General features: G+C 36.9%; 1 protein-coding gene across 2 annotated transcripts; it reads right to left on the reverse strand.

Moving 5' to 3' along the window:
- Positions 1–1,606: 1,606 nt before the first annotated feature.
- Positions 1,607–19,069, reverse strand: LOC149424878 (uncharacterized). Of its 2 annotated transcripts, none has more exons than XM_089647602.1 (5): positions 18,701–19,069; positions 14,062–14,312; positions 9,997–10,151; positions 8,564–8,803; positions 1,607–4,455 (listed from the first exon to the last, which is right to left on the reverse strand). In XM_089647602.1, exons 2-5 carry the CDS (start codon positions 14,293–14,295, stop codon positions 2,679–2,681), a joined length of 2,406 nt encoding a protein of 801 aa, XP_089503728.1. In that variant the 5' UTR covers positions 14,296–14,312; positions 18,701–19,069; the 3' UTR covers positions 1,607–2,678. The 2 variants fall into 2 exon arrangements, with proteins under 2 accessions (XP_089503728.1, XP_089503721.1); XM_089647595.1 differs by having other exon boundaries at positions 9,991–10,151.
- Positions 19,070–20,276: the final 1,207 nt, after the last annotated feature.

Raw genomic sequence — 20,276 nt, forward strand, 5'->3', positions numbered from 1 at the left:
TGGACTCTTAACGATAGCAAATATGATTTAAGATTTTCATGGCCAAAAGTATTTTTGTTATTTGTTTTTGGGGTGTTATGCCGTGTTGCGCTAACTCCTTCTTTGACAGCATTGCAGTGTCCATCATCAGGGCAGATGTGTTATCTTAACGATAGCGATTAATATCTCAATTCTTTTGTTTCGATGTTTCGATCGAAATATTTCAATCCTGTAAATGTTTCGATCCTGCCCATCACTAATAGATATTCCATTCGCCTAGAAACCATAGCGCCCTTGAGGTGTTTTTGCACAAAAACGGCGGTATACAAGTCATCCAAGTATTATTATTATTATATACCACTGACGAGAGTGGTTTGTTTATGCCACTCCCCTTGTGCACCCCACCCTAGCAATGGGCACAATCATGGAGGAAAGAAGGGAGAGGAGGTGGTCCTATGAAAATTTCCTACAAGACTTTTGTCACCAGCTTTCAATGACCAAAAATGAAGTAGAGGTGAGGCGTATTTATCGTACCCATTAAAAGTACTGGGTATTTTCATGCGATACTTTGTACTTGTGACAAATCTTCAAAATACCTGGTTCCAAAATACTAGTATTTTATACTGGGACTAAATATTTTTAATAGGTACTATTACCAGGTATTTTTAATAGTGAACTTTTCGTAGCCACCCCCCCCCCCCCATGGATTTGATAAATTACTGTGGGGAATCACATATTGATTTTTTTTGTGGGGATTAACTTTTCACAGAAGTTCTCTAACAACCCCCACCCCAATTTTTTTGTGAGAAATTTATTCATCTGAAATTTTTGTGGGGAATTATGTTTCACAGAAATTCTCTAACAATACCCCCCAATTATTGGGGGAATCAACTTTTTGCAGAGAATTTGTGGGGAATCTGTGAGTAGAAATTATGTGAGTACAGTTTACAAATTACTTATTCTTAATCAATCCTCAGGTCGGTAATACTTTTGAGTATTTTGTAACAGGTATTTTTTTGTACCTGTACTCATTGTACCCAGTAACGAAAAGTACTCACAGGACCCACCTCTAGTACGAAGTGCAGGGGCCTTTGGGGCGGATTTAAAATTGACACGACCATTCATCTAGCGGCATACCGGCGAAACATTAAGCCAGCTATTAGATAGATGGATAGACAGCGGAAATTAAAAATTCAATAAAATCTCAACTTTTGAATAAACCTAATTGTGACACGTAACAAAAGAAATAACAAGATTTTATTTAAATGATAATAATTTTAAAGCCAGGCCGACATACATCAGAAAGTACAAAGGTGTTTTAATGTTTCTTTCATTTAGTATATGTAATTATGAGTGACATCTAGCGATAAAAAGAACGGTATGTCGACTCTTTGCAATAACAATGTCCAATGTCAATATTTATTATAAAAATCAACAGTTAATAATAATAACTTTTCTACATACATAAATAAACATTATGATATTTTTACGAAATTGAAACAGACTCCCGTCAGGAACTTCACCGAATATTGTTTCTATTTTTTGCTCTAACGTACTTGCATGTAAATTGTGTTTTTATATTATAAAATTTATACACTATTTCAAAATCCAGAAATAATAAAAGACATTATTAAATTTTGCAATCCAACATCTGTGTTGATATTTATTATAATTTAATATACACATTATGATACAGCATGATTTCAATTAAAAAATCTATACATTCAGAATTAAGGTGGTATTTGTAAAAAAAAATACAATAATAAAATTTATATAGTTAAAGACTGACAAAATTAATCATTTACTTCTTAGTAAGTTGCACATCAAACCTTGATCATTCAAATTCAAAATAAAGAGAATACATTGATTTTAAAGTCAATAATATGCATAGAATAAAGAATAACACAAGAAGTGCCTTGTGGGCGTGTTTTGTGATCCAAATACAAGCCCAAAATGGGCAAATATTTCCATACAAAATTGTATTTCACCGTGATTACGAAATTGAAAAGGGATGGCGATATATAATTTCAGGCAAGTGTAAGAGAGTCAGACCGTGTGCTAAATGATCTAGAACCAAAAGGTACCAAGTCAGAGGCACATTTGTTTCCATTCAAATTTATACAGAAGGCACTTCTAGTTTTCTTCTTTATTCTGTGATAATATGTAATTACTTGTAATATTCTATTCTCATTATTCACAAAAAACATAAACGTTCAGTACGTATCAACATAAAAAAATTTACATGACGTGCACAAAAAATAAACTGGTAATTTCGTTATTAGATTACAAAAGATATATTTTTTTTTTTCATTTACTTTAGTTACAGCTTCAGATCTGATAATTGAGGATGTACTGCGAATTAACTGATGATTTGTGATTTAATTCTTTAATTAGGTACATATATCTTTTTGTTCATGACTACTCTAATACCTAGATTATCAATAAGTAGAACCCGTTCACTTATGTAACAAGCGTGATGATTTAAAGAATCAATGCATAGTAAAATATGTATAATATAAAGTACCTACTAATAATTTATGGAATGGCATTACATCGTTTAAAAATAACAAGCTGTACTAAAATGCTTTATTCGGTCGTGAAAAACACTAAATATATTTCATATATATATTTATATTATTATGTACACATAAGGGCAGTATTAATTTTGTTAGCAGTCTTTATCATAAACGCACTTGATTTCACAAAAACGAATCATCCGTTTGTTTATTTGCACTTAGGTTGAGTGGTTTGGGTGAAGGGGGAGGGGGAGGGGGATTAGGGACCTCGAAGAAGGTTTCGTCAATTTGGTTTATAAACGATGTAATATCATTTGGGAATTGGTTGACAAAGCCAGAAGAGGCGGAATTCTCACTGTTTATTGAGAGCACTGGATTGTTGGGGGACAAGATGGACTTACTCATGAGATCCAGGAGATTGCTGCCGCCGCTGGGCACAAAGTTCCACAGCGGTCGTGCCTCCTCGTGGCTGTGACTCTCTGGCTCATGTGGTTGCTCAGGGGGGATGCTGGCTTCGGTGCTGAAGGTAGCCGTAGCGGCCGAACTTGTGGATGGGCCATTTACATTCACCACATTCCTCTTCGAAGATTTAACAAAACATTTGTTTTTTGCTTTGGATTTACTAGACAAAACTGCTTTTCCTTTGACGCTTTTAGGTTGTTTGTTTTCAAATATTTTTGTTATTAATCTTTCTTTGCTCTTTGATCTACTCTTGAATTTCAATTTTTGGTTGTCTGTGTTGTTGGACGAGTTGGAGGCCGTATCTGCACTGTGACGTTTTTTGTGTTTAGACTTCTTGCGGGATTTTCTTTTACTTGAACTAGAACCAGCCACTGATTCGTTTTCCGAAGCACTTTCATCATATTCAGACACTTGGTAAAATGTGTCACTATCTAGGCTGTTTTCCGTATTGACGGATCGTTGAGAGCTATGACTCCCTCCAAAATTCATTTTTAACTTCTTCAATATCTCAGACGCAAGAGACTGTTTAGATTTGTACAAAGATTTGGGAGGTTCTCGTTCTGATAGAGAACTCTCACTTAGATTGTCAGAAAGAGAATTAGTATTTGGGGTGTAATCTTCATCTGTGCAATCCGTATCTCGGTCCGTGCACTCGGTGGAGGCGCTGTCTCGTGGTACGTGTTTTCTCAAATGTCTGCTTTTGAAACGTTTGTATTTATGAATATTTTTATCTTGATTTGAATCTCCTTCACTTTCAGTGTCTGGTCCCATTGGCACATTACGCTTACGCTTCAAGCTTAACTTCACCAAGCCCGAAGAGGACGGCTGGTCAGCAGGCCGGTGAGCCGGTAGGCTTTGTTCATCTACCACCTCTATTGGGCTATTATTTTGTCTAGGTTCTTCTATTATCACAGTATCACTATCAGATGCCAGCAAATCTACAACTTCCGGAGTCCTCTCATGGGGCGGCTTTATGTACCCAACCATAACCACTTCATCGGAAGAATCTTCGGTGTCAGAGTGAGACATGGTTTCTATTGCAATAACAGAATTGCTTAAGCTCCCGAGTCTTCTGGAAAAAGTGGCGGCTTCGGATGTGGGAGTAGCGGCGAAGGGAACGGGGAACGCATGCGAAGGTCCAGGCTGGGCGAGCATCACAATATCACTGTCGGTGCTGTTCTCCTCATCGGAGCTGGAAATGACTTCATTCACAAAAGTGTCTGTGATGGGAGGACTGCTGCCAGCTTGGTACTGTACTGCGCAGTCGTAACCAACCATGTCGAAGGGAGAACTAGCAAATGAATAGAATTCATGCAGAAAGTGATCTGTGTAGACATTCAGGAACGGCAGCATCATCTGGCGGAACACGGGTGAGAGGATGGGAATAGATGTGATGGTTCGCATGATGGTTTGGAAAGCACGAGCCGAGTCCGAGATAAGGAAGTCCAGTTCTCGCTGCAGCCAGGGACCCAGTCGATGAATTTGTGCTTCATTTTCCCTACAAGAAACAATTAAATAAGTATGTTTTTAAGACAACTATTATCTCAATCTTTTATTTATTAGAATACCAAACAAGAGTTTCACAGGCCCGATTCAGCCAATCTATTGCACATTCAAAGTTATGTCTTGATGTGAATAGTACACAAGAGTTAGTGAAACTATGGCATCCCCAATCGGGGATGGAGGGAGATTAGGAGGACGGTGGAGTACTTGGCTATTCAGATCTGGTCACCAATCACGGCTAAAGCCATTTCACTGATTAACATGATAATTTTGGTACAAAGTTTTTTCCAAGGTTCATTATTTACATATTTTTTTAAACTAAATTTCTATATAAATATGTAATAAGCGAAGACAAGGAATCTTTAGCATATTTTTTTTATCAGCACATAAATTAATTCGGAATTTCACAATACGAAATGATGAATTGATTTAAAAAGTAAAGTAATTTTATTTTAGATATGAATGATTTTATGATCAAAAGTATTACAGTGGTTATTTTTGGGGTATTATGCCATGTTGTGCTACCTACTTCTTTAGCCAACGTTTTGGATAGTTTGGCTGTCCGGCTGTTTGGACTGTTTGGCTGTCCGGCTGTTTGGACTGTTTGGCTGTCCGGCTGTTTGGACTGTTTGGCTGTCCGGCTGTTTGGACTGTTTGGCTGTCCGGCTGTTTGGACTGTTTGGCTGTCCGGCTGTTTGGACTGTTTGGCTGTCCGGCTGTTTGGACTGTTTGGCTGTCCGGCTGTTTGGACTGTTTGGCTGTCCGGCTGTTTGGACTGTTTGGCTGTCCGGCTGTTTGGACTGTTTGGCTGTCCGGCTGTTTGGACTGTTTGGCTGTCCGGCTGTTTGGACTGTTTGGCTGTCCGGCTGTTTGGACTGTTTGGCTGTCCGGCTGTTTGGACTGTTTGGCTGTCCGGCTGTTTGGACTGTTTGGCTGTCCGGCTGTTTGGACTGTTTGGCTGTCCGGCTGTTTGGACTGTTTGGCTGTCCGGCTGTTTGGACTGTTTGGCTGTCCGGCTGTTTGGACTGTTTGGCTGTCCGGCTGTTTGGACTGTTTGGCTGTCCGGCTGTTTGGACTGTTTGGCTGTCCGGCTGTTTGGACTGTTTGGCTGTCCGGCTGTTTGGACTGTTTGGCTGTCCGTCTGTTTGGACTGTTTGGCTGTCCGGCTGTTTGGACTGTTTGGCTGTCCGGCTGTTTGGACTGTTTGGCTGTCCGGCTGTTTGGACTGTTTGGCTGTCCGGCTGTTTGGACTGTTTGGCTGTCCGGCTGTTTGGACTGTTTGGCTGTCCGGCTGTTTGGACTGTTTGGCTGTCCGGCTGTTTGGACTGTTTGGCTGTCCGGCTGTTTGGACTGTTTGGCTGTCCGGCTGTTTGGACTGTTTGGCTGTCCGGCTGTTTGGACTGTTTGGCTGTCCGGCTGTTTGGACTGTTTGGCTGTCCGGCTGTTTGGACTGTTTGGCTGTCCGGCTGTTTGGACTGTTTGGCTGTCCGGCTGTTTGGACTGTTTGGCTGTCCGGCTGTTTGGACTGTTTGGCTGTCCGGCTGTTTGGACTGTTTGGCTGTCCGGCTGTTTGGACTGTTTGGCTGTCCGGCTGTTTGGACTGTTTGGCTGTCCGGCTGTTTGGACTGTTTGGCTGTCCGGCTGTTTGGACTGTTTGGCTGTCCGGCTGTTTGGACTGTTTGGCTGTCCGGCTGTTTGGACTGTTTGGCTGTCCGGCTGTTTGGACTGTTTGGCTGTCCGGCTGTTTGGACTGTTTGGCTGTCCGGCTGTTTGGACTGTTTGGCTGTCCGGCTGTTTGGACTGTTTGGCTGTCCGGCTGTTTGGACTGTTTGGCTGTCCGGCTGTTTGGACTGTTTGGCTGTCCGGCTGTTTGGACTGTTCGGCTGTCCGAAACGTTGGCTACAAAAGGAGATAGCGCAACATGGCATAATACCCCAAAAATAAATCACTTTTCATTTAAGTTTTTATTCCAGCAGGACTGAAATACTGATGGTACAACAGTTGAATTCCTTTTATGTGGCACTATGCGTCGGGGTGAAAGAGGGTAAAAAATAAGAGATCGATAAGAGATCTTCGGATTTTCTTCGGATAGGAATCCAATCGAGCTTTAAATTGATTTATATTTGTAGCATCGATGACATATTGTGAAAGTTTGTTAAATGCTTCCACTACTCTAATTAAATTTGTACCATCGATGACATTGGAAGTTTGTTAACTCTTTGCACGCGGCCGTATCAACTGTTGTTACGGCAAAAAGTCCATACTCACACGCGGCTGTATCAACAGTTGATACGGAAACTTTGAATGCCGATATTCCAGCGGTCTTTTGACATAAATTTATTTCCCGCTCTCTTGAACATTCGTAGAACTATCACGATGCTGACATCTACAAGAATTTCTCGAAAATAAAATTGTATTTCATTTAAAAACATCGATAATCAAGTGAGCCTCTTTGCGCCTTCGAGTGCCATAGTTTACAATTTTGTCAACGGATGGCGTTAGTTCAATTTTGTTATTATATTAAGTGACATAAAATTTAAGTGTGGGGCCGTTCAAGTATTACGTAAGCAGATTTATTACAGTTATTTACCCCCTCTTCCCCCTTGTCACCAAAAGTAAGCAAAGCTCTTACCCCCCCCTCCCATGCTTACGTACAAATTGGTACTATATGCATTTTTCTGTTAATGTATTCTGTTTTTTATTGATTCATAAGCAGCACTTATAAAATAGACTTAGGATAGAGGACTTTAATGCACATAATATTCATTTAAACAAACTTTATTGACACGGTGGGTATCCCCGAATATGTATTCGGTTTTCAAACATAGACAATGTGTGGGTTGCTAGTGTGTAAAAAAAATAACTACTGCTGATCAATGCTGACGTAATCACTATCTCGACCCCCCACCCCCCCATGTCATCAAAAATAAGCAAAGCAAAGAGCCCCCTGCCCCTCTATAGTGCTTACATAATACTTGAACGGCCCCTGTCCAGTTTTAGAAAAAGTTTTCATAACAAAAAATGATAAGTGCTCATGGTGTTCCACTTGTGTCTATCAACGCAGTGGCCTAATTATACACACGCCGAGTGAATGGTGGGACCACATTCAAAAGATACGGTACGTCTTTGTATGAAATTTTATGATGATGTTTTTATAAACATCCAAGAGTGTTGACACACGAGGATTTGTTATCATATTGTGGAGAATAATCTGTTCTGTCTATATAGTCCAATAAATCATGCCAGAATGCTATAATTTGACATTTAATTGCGTGCATAGGTATTTGAAAATATGTACCGCGTACGGGTATAGATAAAACGGAGCAAATTAACGCGTTCAAAAGGTTAAATGCTTCCACTACTCTATTTGCAAGGAAGTTTTTTTATTATTTTTTTTTATTAGATACAATAATTTAACATATTTTAAAACATTATTTGATAATATATTGGGATTTGATACAAAAGGTATTTTATTAATTTTTTTTAGTGCCCACGAAGATTTACATTTTTTTTTTTTTTTTTTTTTTTTTTTATGTGACACCTCACAAGAGTGTCCCTGCCTGTGCAGTGCACAGACGGGGGAACTATGTCACCACCCGGTTGGGTGGCGTTGTGAGGCGGAGTAAGGTAGGGGCTGTAGGAAGGGATTTGTTAATGCGGGCCTTGAAGAGGCTCGGATTATAGGAGGGAGGAAAAACAGATGCCGGTAGCTCGTTCCACATACGAGCCGACTTACACAAAAACGAGTCGTAAAAACGGCCCGTTCTTGCGCTGGTGGTGAAAATTTCTTAAATACTAGAGCATCTATACATCCAGATAAGATTTTAAAAGTCTCAATCAAGTCACCCCTTTCACTTATCTTTCTTTCAATGTTGATAGTTTTAGTTCCTTAAGTTTATCTTCATATTGCCAGTCTCTCAAAGCTCATGATATTTTAGTAAATTGTCTCTGTACCCTTTATTAGATCTATATCCTTGGCAAAATATGGACTACATATTTGGAAAGCATATTCCAAGAGAGGTCACACATACGTTTTTTTATATTTTTAACATCATGTCCGGTTAAATTTTCCTGATTAAGTTTGTTATTGAATTCTAGTGTACCTGTAAAACTCAGGGGAGCATTCCCGATGACGGCCAGTGATGTCGGGTAGCGGTCGCGCCCACAGGTTGTGGCGGTAGACGGACTCGCGGAACATGGCGGGGCGGTGGCGGCGTGAGTGGCGTGCGGGCGGGGGCTGCGTGGGCAGCGCGGTGGGCAGCGCGCCAAGCGGCACCAGTGGGTAGCGCATCAGCAGGCGCTCTAGTGCCAGGCCCTCATGGCGGTGAAGCGTCAACGTGGTCCTTAACAGTCCAGACAATGATCATCATTAGCTAATTTTATAATAAGTAATATGTAAATATAACAAATAATCGGCATTTTTGTTTTACGTATAGCTTTCTTTAGTGTATTCCCCCTTGAGGTGATTTTTCCCAAAAATGGTGCTATAAAAAATATCCAATGCCTAGGATAATTGTAACAGTCAAATGCCACAAAGTAACAATTTTAGTTTTATGTAGGTACATAATAAATACATTATGCTACTGGATTGTTCACACGGAAGTCATGGAAGAACATCTTTTAAAAAAAAAAACCAGTATAAATAAAAAATAATAATTTTTTATTTTATTTCGGTTTCAGTGCAGATACATCAGTGTTTTTTTAAAGAAAGATAAACATTCCTGGGTTACAAATAACCTGACACTATTTTAATTTGCACCGCACCGATATACAGAAAAATAAAGTTGCAAAATAAGGCAATGGTTCACAGGGCACTCCATTGTGGGATTTAACTGCGTGGCGGCCTCGAGCGGAGCGTGGTACCATCGTTCTGAAGTGTACATATAGTTGCCTATTGTAGATTGGAATTTATTTTGAGCCTATATCATCCCATTCATATATCTTGGGGTAATTACTACAACCAAGTAACTCCAGAATCAGTTTCTTCAAACACTAAAATATGCATTGTTGCACTCCTGGGTGAGGAAATAAAGGTATGGTGGTTTTGAGTGTAACTCAAAGAAGCTAATTTTGGTTTTATCCAGTTTTAGTAATTATCAAGACATTACATTACATTACACTAGAACAGGTAATAATATTTTTTTTTCAAAGACAAATTATAATTATGTTATTATTTATAAGGTGTAAATATTTTTTGTTCGATACAGTGTTCAAAATATATGTCTATGCAATATGTATATGTGTTGGTCAGATATTTTCCTGCCAATAAAATCATCCATGTATTGACTTGTTATGGATTGTTTACAAGTCAATGTTAGTGGTTAACAGTGTACTGTCTGTATACATCGAGGCCATAAAAGTGATGAATACGCTGCCCAAATGTTGCAAGTGTTTTTGGGGTAAGTAAGTTTTCTATGGAAATAAAAAAACATTTATAATTTCAAGAAATTTGAAACTAAAATAACCACCAACCATGGAGCAATAAAATGTTTGCAAAATTATTTTGGTTTTTTGACTTTTTAAATGTTACCTGTACCGGAAGCGGGGGGTCTCATAGTAGTCTACTTCCAGGAAGTCATCTCCCGGAGGGTGCTGGGGCTCCACGCGGTACTCCTCGTATTGATGGTTGGACTTCACATTGTGGATGATGGATTTGAACGCCTGCTTGCAAAGTGGACATTCCGGTTTGATCTGAAAAGATTAGAACACTCCATTAATTTATTTATTTTTATTTGTAAGAAACAAACAGCTTACATAATACAAAGAAAGGATAAGGATAGGAGATGCCATCAATACATTCCATACTCACATTAATTTACGACCGTACATGTTACTTCTGTTCGATATTTCATAAGGTTATTGCTAAGAATGTCAAAATTGTGAAATTTTGTATTACATTGTGCATTAATGTTGGTTTTACATGTGGGCAAATGAAATAAATTGGTTTGTCGTGTTTATCTTGACGGTAAATGATTTTTTATTAAATTGGTAAAATGCAGTTAAAGCTCTGGTGAGTCCAGACCATTTTCAAGAATTTTAACTCTTTGCACGCGGCTATATCAACTGATGTTACGGCAAACAGTCCATACTCATACGCGGCTGTATCAACAGTTGACACGGAAACTTTGACTGCCGATATTCCAGCGCTCTTTCGTCATAAATGTATTTCCCCCTCACTTGGACATTCGTAGAACTATCACGATGCTGACATCTACAAGAATTTCTCGAAAACAAAATTGTATTTCATAAAAAAACATTGATAATCAAGTGCGCCTCTTCGCGCCTTCGAGTGCCATAGTTTACAATTTTTAAATAACACAAACTAAGAACGGCTTGTTTCGGAGAATTTGAACAATTCTTCAAATTCAAAGTTAATTTGCAAGTTCTGTTATTATTTCAGTTCTGTCAAGCAGCTAGCCTGTAATGATATAATAACAGAACTTGATTGGGACTTTTACAGAACCCGAAAATGAACGTTGAAATTTGAAGAATTGTTCAAATTTTCCGAAACAACCCGTCCTAAGTGTCGTGTATGAAGGGAGTTGAAGTTGTGAAATTTAATGTGTAAATTGAAAAGTGTAAGTTTATTTATTTTTTGGAATAACTTTAATGAGTAAACCCTCAAATTGTAATATTTAATTATTGAAGACAATATTAGCGATTTTTAAACGAAAATCTGAAACAGAAAAAGATAAAAATCAGAAGAGGATACGGTCACACATCCACAATGGGTTCGAGTCCTAGATTTTTCTGTTTCAGATTTTCGTTTAATTATTGAAGACAATATTAGCGATTTTTAAAGTGTAAGTTTTGTTTATAATTTATGTATTTAAAAAAATTCTTTTAATATGGGCTTGAAAGAAAGGATTCAGAAAGGTGTGCAGGTTTAAGTGAGGGCGTATATATGCGGTGTAAAGAAAATACAGAAGGTTTTGATAAGAATTATAAATCCCAGCATTTAGTTGGCTTTGATTACTTGGCTATGATTGGCTAGGCTTAAAATGCAGTGCAATAATATGAATAGACGATTCTCTTTGGGAAATAAAGGATATAATTACCTAACTTTAAAATATTGTTAGTAAGTATTTTCATCTACCGTAGATTATATACCACGCATGGGAAACCTTTTTCAGTCCACTAGTAAAAAGGCGCTGGGACAAAAAATAATGTAATCATATAATATAAAATTATATACCTAAAATAACAATGCACTTCATTGTCAAGAGTGTTCATTCTATCAAAATTAAATAAAGAATCTAAAAAAAAATATACATATATTTAATGTGGAATTATATCACTATAAACAGAAATAAATTGTAATGACTTATTTAAAGGTAAGAATTTTTTTTTTTAAAAGTGAGGCTCTTTAACTTTTTTTTTAAATGTTAATTCCACAAATAATTATAGTTTCTCCAGACATTGATTAGGTAAAACTTGGGACAGGGAAACAGCTGGCCACAAGTTCCAAGTGACTGTTAAAAAGCTTTATCTGAATTGTAGATAAAACAAACTAATCTATTTATTCCTTTATCTCCAAACATTCAAAATCAAGTATCTCAAAACTGTGTTTTTACGATTGTAAACTTTCAGCTGAATGAGAAAGAAAATATGTAATAATAATAAACCGCGTAAAATAACATTTTTTTGAACAAACCACAATCAGTGTACGAGACAATATACCGTCCGTACAATAACTGTAGATACGAAGGTAGCTGGGTACACTTGTCAGCGTTTTCAGTCTTGGTAGATGTTGTAGAGGTTGGTAGTGGAGTTTAAAGCCACGATCAGAGAGGAATTTGTTTCCAGATCTGAGCTGACGAAAAGAATTTATTACTGGCAATAAACTGAATTTACTACTGAATAAAAACACTTGAAAATATTTCTTGAGACTTTTGGAGACTTGGAGATGGTTTTTCAGGAGAGAGGATTCCCTTTCAGAAGTAGTTGTTGAACTGACTTTGTATGGAATTCGGTTCTCTATTTATAGAACGTTTTCAAATCGAACCCTCTCGGAGGCGTTCTATCCTCTTTCGTGAGGAGTAAAGTGGTTAGGTATTTTTCCTCTCTGCAATTATCTTGTTGAGAGAAAAGTTATATTCTAATATGATACCTTTAACCAAGTCAGTTCAATCTACCAAAACCATCTCCCGCAGTCCCGTTTATTAATTTTATAAATAATTATACAAATTTTCATATTGGGTTTGAAGTTAAATATCTTTGGTTTGAACATTTCCCAAAGGGTAACAAATATAGTTAGATATAATTATTCATGTTATTGTATTAGTATATAATCATTTCTTGATGTTGATATTTATTTCGTAGTTATATCTAGCATCATTTTCCCGTAAATCCAGTCTGATGATATCACAATTAATCACATTTGAATCTGTTATCAGTGTTTGATAAGAAAGTCAAGGTGACATGCTGGGCTGTGATTGGTTGGAGACGGCGGCCATCATGGAATTCCATCCGGGGAGTAGTGGAGGGGGTCCTACGTAAATACTGAGTAGCCTTCCTAGCCGCGGTCACTTCGTGGGTTGGTGTGTCCGAGGGAGGTGATGGATGATTATTTTCAGATGTGTTTCAGGTCCTGCTATTATATTGCTATGTAATTATCTTGATTAATCACATATAATACATCATTTGATTGAGTTATTTTGATGTAAAGATCTCCAAATGTGTCGGCGACACGGTATCAAGCGGTTTCGGGGTTTGAGTGTTTTTGGCGTAAATATGAATTCTCTTGAAATATTCTGGAGGTCTGGATACGTATGATACAATCAGGCATTTGATTTTTTAAAAACCTAAAAATTCTAGATTCTTTAATAAAATCCTGCAAAGACTGGTAAATTTTTCTTGTACCTTTTCATAAGCCTAGAAAAATATAAACAGGTTTATGAAAATGCTTTGTATGTGTCAAATTAATTATCTATTCAAGAACTAATTTTGACATTTAGTAAGGATTGACTAATTTCACCAGAAGTAATGAAAAATTTAGCTTACAGGTACACAGACACGCCCATAAAACACTTCTATTGAAAAGACTTCTATCGGTTTACCTGTTCAGTGGGTTTATAGATTATTAGAAAACATAAAATTAAACTTTGACATGCCAAGAAGCAATACAAAACATTTTTGTAATGTGAAAGGTTACTGAAGTACCCTGTGCACTTCACCATTACTTTGCTGTGTTTATAGGTTTCTAAAAATACAATAAGTTCTCTACTTAGCTGACACATGAAGAACAGTAATTTCAGAGATTTTGGTTGAGAGACTCTGTTGGCATGCTATTTACAGCACGTTCCAGAGTGTAAGACACTCTCAGTATCGCCCAGGTGAAAGACCACCATTCAAAACCGAAACGTTGCTTGAAATGACTTTAGCCATGTTTGGTGACCAAATCTGAATAACCAGGTACTTCCCTACCTTCGTCTTCCCATCACCTTTCCCTCCCCACTAATCTCAGACTCGCAACATACCCCAATTTGGGATGCCATACTCTTATTGGCTCCAGAAGGTTGGGAGCAGTCAGGACTCTTGCGCAGAATTCACATAATTTATTTTTTTTAAATGGGAAGATAAAACACAAAACATTACAGACCTTGCTCCATGTCAGCAGACAGTGAAAGCAGAATTGGTGCAGGCAGGAGTCAGTAAAAGATTTGTTCTTGCACTGCCCGAGGCAGATGGCGCAGTCAGGCGGGGGAGAGCTGCGTCCCGAGGGTGATGTGGGGGCGGGTGCGGTGGATCGTGGGGAGTCCGCGGGGGGCCCTGCCTCCTTCGTGGGCCCCTCCGAGCCGGCCCCACTTGCAGACACGCCCGGTAAACTCTCCATTTTCAAGATGGTGTAATCTGAAAAAGGATTGCATCACAAATTTTACAGTTGTATAAAGATTTTATGTATTGTGCACTTGCTTTATTGCCTGACTTTGATCGGGATTTAGATAAGATTAAATATATGAATATTTAAATAACTCTTAGGAAGGGGTGGTTTTGGAGGATTTGAACAATTCATCAAATTTCAACATTCATTTTCAGGTTCTGTAAAAGTCCTATTCAAGTTCGGTAATTATATCATTATAATCTGGTTGCTTGACAGAACTGAAAGAACACAGAACTTGCCTCTTCTATCAATATATTCGCAAATGTGCAGTATATTTCCAAAACACGAGTAGGTATTACATATTCTTATATGTAGGTATTATATGTAGGTATTACTATTTTGGCTTACCTCATATGTAACCTCTTGTATAACTAATCCTGTATAAAATTGCTGTTTGTTTCTTACAATAAATAAATAAATAAAAAAATAAAAATAAATAAAAAAATAAAAATAAATAAAAAAATAAAATATTCAAAATACATATTAGAAAAATACACTTTTATGAACAAAATTTATAATCAATGATTGTTTTAAAGATTTCGCTTTCACGCCTTCTCAAATTTCCCCTCAAATCATTGTAACTATCATCACCTGGTTCAAGGCTTCCAAGAAAAATATCACTAAATTGTTTGTACGTATCGTACCGCTTGTAAAATCTCACTCATCACAAATAAGTAGCTTGCGGGATTGTCATGCTTTTCGGCTGAAAACTTTTACTTGTCACAAATCAGCTATGCCCAAGCTGCAGGCTTTTCTTGCGGCCCGCTTTTCATTTTTATCCTGGCCGGTTGGAGTTTGGGGTAATACTTGGAATCCTGGGTGAGAATATTTTTTTGTGGAGTTTTGTTAATTTACGCTGCGTGTCTTAAGAGGAACTAAATTTTAAGAATCGATTTGCATGACCCAAAATTCAAAAAAATCAACAGAAACCTTAACTCTTGAATTTCGCTGTCAACCCCCTCCCCCTCAACAACAAGAAAAACCCACTTGAAGGTCGCAGGCTGCTGAAAAATAGTCAAAGCGGTCCATCTACTGCAAAAGTTGTGCATCACTTTTGTAAATTTTAAAAAGTTGATTTGTTTGAATGGGAACATAAATATTCTTCTATTTTCAATTCGGACTTTTCGTATAAAAGTCAAATAAATAGGACTGTAAGATTTTTTTCACCATACAACTCAAGTTCCGAAGAAACCTTCCTACAGAGGCAACAAAACTACTTATCAACTCTACGTAGACTCACGTCTCGATTACTGCAAACGCATTTATGCCAGCCTTCCAAAATATCAAATTGACAAACTTCAATCAGTGTTTAATGCAGCAGCACCGCTCACAACCGGGGTTTCTAAATATTCGCACATTTCAGAACACCTTCGTAACCTTCACTGGCTCAAGTGCCCTGAAAGTATCAAGTACAAATTGTGCTGGATGGTGTTTGAATACATCAATGAAATGGCCCCACCCCACATTTCTGAACTATGCGTCCCGGAAAACACTGTTCTGAAGCAGTCAACTCTTAGATCAGCAACATATCATATCATCAGCTATAGGCAGACTGATGGAACCTAAGTGCAAGCCAAATACTAAGTTTGGTGATAACGCTTTCAGAGCATCTGGGCCAAAAGCTTGGAATAAATTCCCTCTGGAACTAAGATCCATAACAATTCTAACAGAATTCAGGTCTAAATGAAAAAATCCTTTTTAAGCTCTCATACAATTAAATTAAATATACCATTCCTGAGATTAGAGACTATTGCCTAAAATACATTCTAATCAGTGGAGGCATGTACTCACAAAAATGGGTAGTATGCTAAAAATATTGCCAACCTATCTCTACGTCAGGTTAACCTTTAGCGGTGAAAGATACTAGCAATTAGCAAATTTTGGAGCTTATACCGACATGCTGGAATGATATGTGAACTGTAAACTAAAGTGGCGCCATCTCACCGAAGAGTTTAAGAGGCATTGGCGAGCGCCGTTCACGTTTCGGAGAAATTTCAATGCTATGGTCGACATCCACGCTCTGCGCATATAGATAATTGATATTCCCGGGTGACGTTTCTCGATGAGCGATATGGAATTCGCTCGCACCACGTGACTTATGACACGTGATACAAAGAACGAAAATTCGGCCAGTTGAATTTTTTACTATTATTACTTTTATTGGCTTTGATCTTCGATGATACCATTATCAGTTTATAATTATTATTTTTAGATTGACAGAAATTTTGGGTTTGCGCATTGCTCCTTAGATCTAGCTGCCACTGATCCTAATCACACTTTTCTTAATGGATTTACATTATTCGAAATCTGTATTATACCGAGGGACGAATCACATTTAGGAAAGTGAATTCTTATCAAAACCTTGTACTGTAGTACCGCACAGCATAAAATTTGCTTTTCCTTTCGTAAACACGCTCATTAAAGAACATATTTTAACATATTATTTATTATTTTAGGCTTATCTTCATATAATTTTTGACTGTTATAACGAGGTCGATTCACTGATATATCGAGCAAATAATTTTGTCAACACAATTTCAGAACACATCAATGGGTTGTGGGGTCTGAAAAAATAGTAATAGGGAATTATTCTCGAAGTAATTAGTAACAAAGGGGCAGAAATTTCCTATCCCGTTAGGGACGGATTCATAATTTTGTGGCACTAACTGTGTAAGATTGTCGGCTATGTGAACCATTATTATCCATCGGGCACAATCTAAAATTGTCATAAAATCTGCGAAAGTCATGCGAAATTTGAGCTATGCAAATTTGTTCCCTTTTTTACGTCTTCTTTTGTGTTACAACTCATCGTCAATTTTGTTTTAAAAACCAATAAATGTGTTTTTGAAGGTACCTAGTTACGAGTACCTACATCCCTGCACGGGGTAAATTTATGATAGTGATGCACAACTTTTTCGGCAGAAGAGCCACTCGTCTATTTTTCAAATAGGCCGCGAGAGTTAAGGTTTCTGTTGATTTTTTTTAATTACGTGTTATGCAAACCGGTTCTTAAAATTTGGTTCCGTTTAGGAAATGCAGTGTAAATTAACCAAAACTCTTTAAAAAAAATGTTTTCAGCAAGGGTTTTCAAGAATTACACCAAACATTTAGATTTTTCTCTATAGCCAAGTGGGACGTATGAAATTGACATCGGGCCGCAAGAATGGGGCCGCGGGTTGTGCATCACTAGTTTGTGACAAGTAAAATTTTACAGCTGAAAACCAAAACAATCCCACAAGCTAGTTGTTTATGACGAGTGAGATTTTACAAGCGGTAGGTAGAGTACGCACAAGGTAGTGATAATAAGATAGACAATTTAGTGATATTTTTGAAGAGAAAATTGAGAAGCATGAAAGAGAAATCTTTAAACAATCATTGATAACAAATTTCAGTAATAAAAGTGTATTTTTCTAATTATTTTTTAAATAAGTAATACCTACTCGTATTTCGAAAATGTACTTTTGCGAATATATTGACAGTAGAAGCAGGTAGGTAGGTACATACGCCTTTTAACCTTTGGAACACCAGAGGCTTTTTGAGGGAAATCAAAAATTAACTCTAAAGTGTTTCATGTGCAAGATATTTTGTTGAAAGTCTTTGCCATATTGTGAAATACATAAATTAGATAAAAAAAATTAAATACTTTATTTACACCACTTAATTAATAATAATCTACATGTTGCAAAGCCAATGGCTTCCTCTTCAATTTGTTAATTTTAATTATCCTGACTAAGAAGCCATTGGCTTTGAAACATGTAGATGATTATTAATTAAAAGTGGTGTATACAAAGTACTTCATTTTCATATAATTAAAATGAGACCACAAAGTAATTTTGCAACTATTGAAGAAGTGAAGACATAAAATAGAATTTATATTTTACTCTGTAATTCAAACAATACCTTTCTATTTTTTTCCGTATCAATTATCAATTATTATTTTTTTAACATAACCAGTGTTATGTTCAAGAAGAAAGTGTAGATATAGGGTAATTAATGACACTGTACCTAATCACTAAACATCATAAATATACATAAATGCATTCTTGTAATTTTAGCATCCAACCCATAAATAAACCAATCACATCCAACCATTTTCACATCAAAACAGCTGTAAAAACATCGAACATTGTCATGCTATTTCCGAATTTTATATATTATAAATTTATACAACTTACATAACAAACAGATTTCTATACGTTTTATGGATAGTTTACGCAAAAAATCACATTACACGTAAATCAGTCTAAATAAGTTATAATAATATGACAGATGAGGAAAATCAAAATGGTTCGGTTGTAAAACGCTTGAATGTTTATTGAAAATGTGCAATTATTTTTATAAATACTTTAGCACTTACCAATGAAAGGTTAACATAGCAGAAAAAAATCAACTCTGTTGCATCAACTGAATTTTAGGCAGGAATTTCAGGAATTACTGCAAGTTAGTGCGCACGAATCGGGCAGGCTTTGACATACCTAGAAACTCACTTGTAGCAGCGAATGAGAAAAAATAATCTCTACAAAAACAAAATATTTCAAAAAGGCTTAGATTCATTGAAAGAATGAGAAAAATTCACAGCACATGGCGATATTTCTAGCACTTCACGCGATGAATCATTCCTGACGTTTTCCGATTGATTCAGCCATTTTATTTTACAATCACAATGACAATCTACATCTACATACATACTCAATGCTCAAATCCAAAAACCGTGCTCTTGCAAAATGCAGTAGTTCATCTTTCTGGCAATTGTCTGGTATTTACGAGGAGCTAGAATCACTATAGTCACAAACACTTTCTGTGTTGCATTTTTGTATAATATATAAAAAAATATTGTGGTTTTACCTTAACAAATACCAAATAATAATTAGAGATAAATACTGGTCCACGATTTTTGGAAGCAGGTATTCCTATTTCAAATACATTATTTTTTTTAAATAGGAATACCTGCTTGCAAAAATCGTGGACCGTCACTACTTTTTGCATAAGTACCTAATTAGTGCCTATGGGTTCGTAAACGAACAAGTTTTTACGACATAGTATTGCTGTCAAGATTTCCGTATTATGGGGAAATAGAATGCGAGATTATCATGTATTACCTATGATTCTTGACTCATTGCCCCTATTGCCCTATCTTACCAGTGAGCGCCATAAATCAACTATTTGTGAGCGCACTGGGATGCCGACATTAAGGCTCTGATAAACGAGCCACTTTTTACGAAAAATTCTTACCGGCAAGGTATTTCCGTTACAATTTTCCTTGGATATTTTCGTGTATTGCCTATTCTTATTGACATATTTTACTGTCTTGACGGTGAGTTCGCTCGGCCACCGATATTACGACAATATTGCCGAGCCAAATCTATTTCCTTATCGCTCTGATAAATAAATATGTGCGTCTATGTTCGCCACCTACCCGCTCCCAAAAGTGATATAATATCGAACGCATAAATAAACCACTCTCATCGAACGCAATTAATTATAATTTAGCGATTTTCACTTCTAAGTTATCCATGCTTGGTGAAATTGCAAGAGATCGTTTTCTGTTTTTCACATAATATAATTGACAATATTGACGAGAGATGGTAATATTGACAGTAAGAAACTCCAGTCCCTATAAAAATATATATTCATATAGATAAACAAACGCTGATTCTGAATAAATATTTATTATATACTAGCTGTACCCCGCCACGCGCTTCTGTGGCTCAGTATGCGTGTGCAGATAGAGAAACAAAAGCGCGTGTTGCTTTTACAGATGGCGGTGTTTTTTAAAAAAAACACGTTTGTCCAACAAATTGCGCTGTTTTACAAAAAGATTTTGAACAAACGAACATTAACATTTTTATTCATTTAAATTATTATAGGAAGAATTTAAAAATTGGCATTTAAAAACGTATAAAACATCACTTCATTAAAACACATCATTCGGT

The sequence above is a fragment of the Hesperophylax consimilis genome, chromosome 3 (genome assembly GCF_061612785.1).
Source record: "Hesperophylax consimilis isolate HC1 chromosome 3, BYU_Hcon_1.0, whole genome shotgun sequence".
Classification (NCBI taxonomy): domain Eukaryota; kingdom Metazoa; phylum Arthropoda; class Insecta; order Trichoptera; family Limnephilidae; genus Hesperophylax; species Hesperophylax consimilis.

Excerpts from the sequence above, each read along its gene's own strand:
- LOC149424878 (XM_089647595.1), bottom strand. The coding sequence starts at position 14,295 with ATGGAGAGTTTACCGGGCGTGTCTGCAAGTGGGGCCGGCTCGGAGGGG. Across the intron at positions 10,152-14,061 it reads GTCTGCTGACATGGAGCAAG|ATCAAACCGGAATGTCCACT; the intron begins GTCTGTAATGTT and ends TAATCTTTTCAG. Across the intron at positions 4,456-8,563 it reads TGCTCCCCTGAGTTTTACAG|GGAAAATGAAGCACAAATTC; the intron begins GTACACTAGAAT and ends TGTTTCTTGTAG.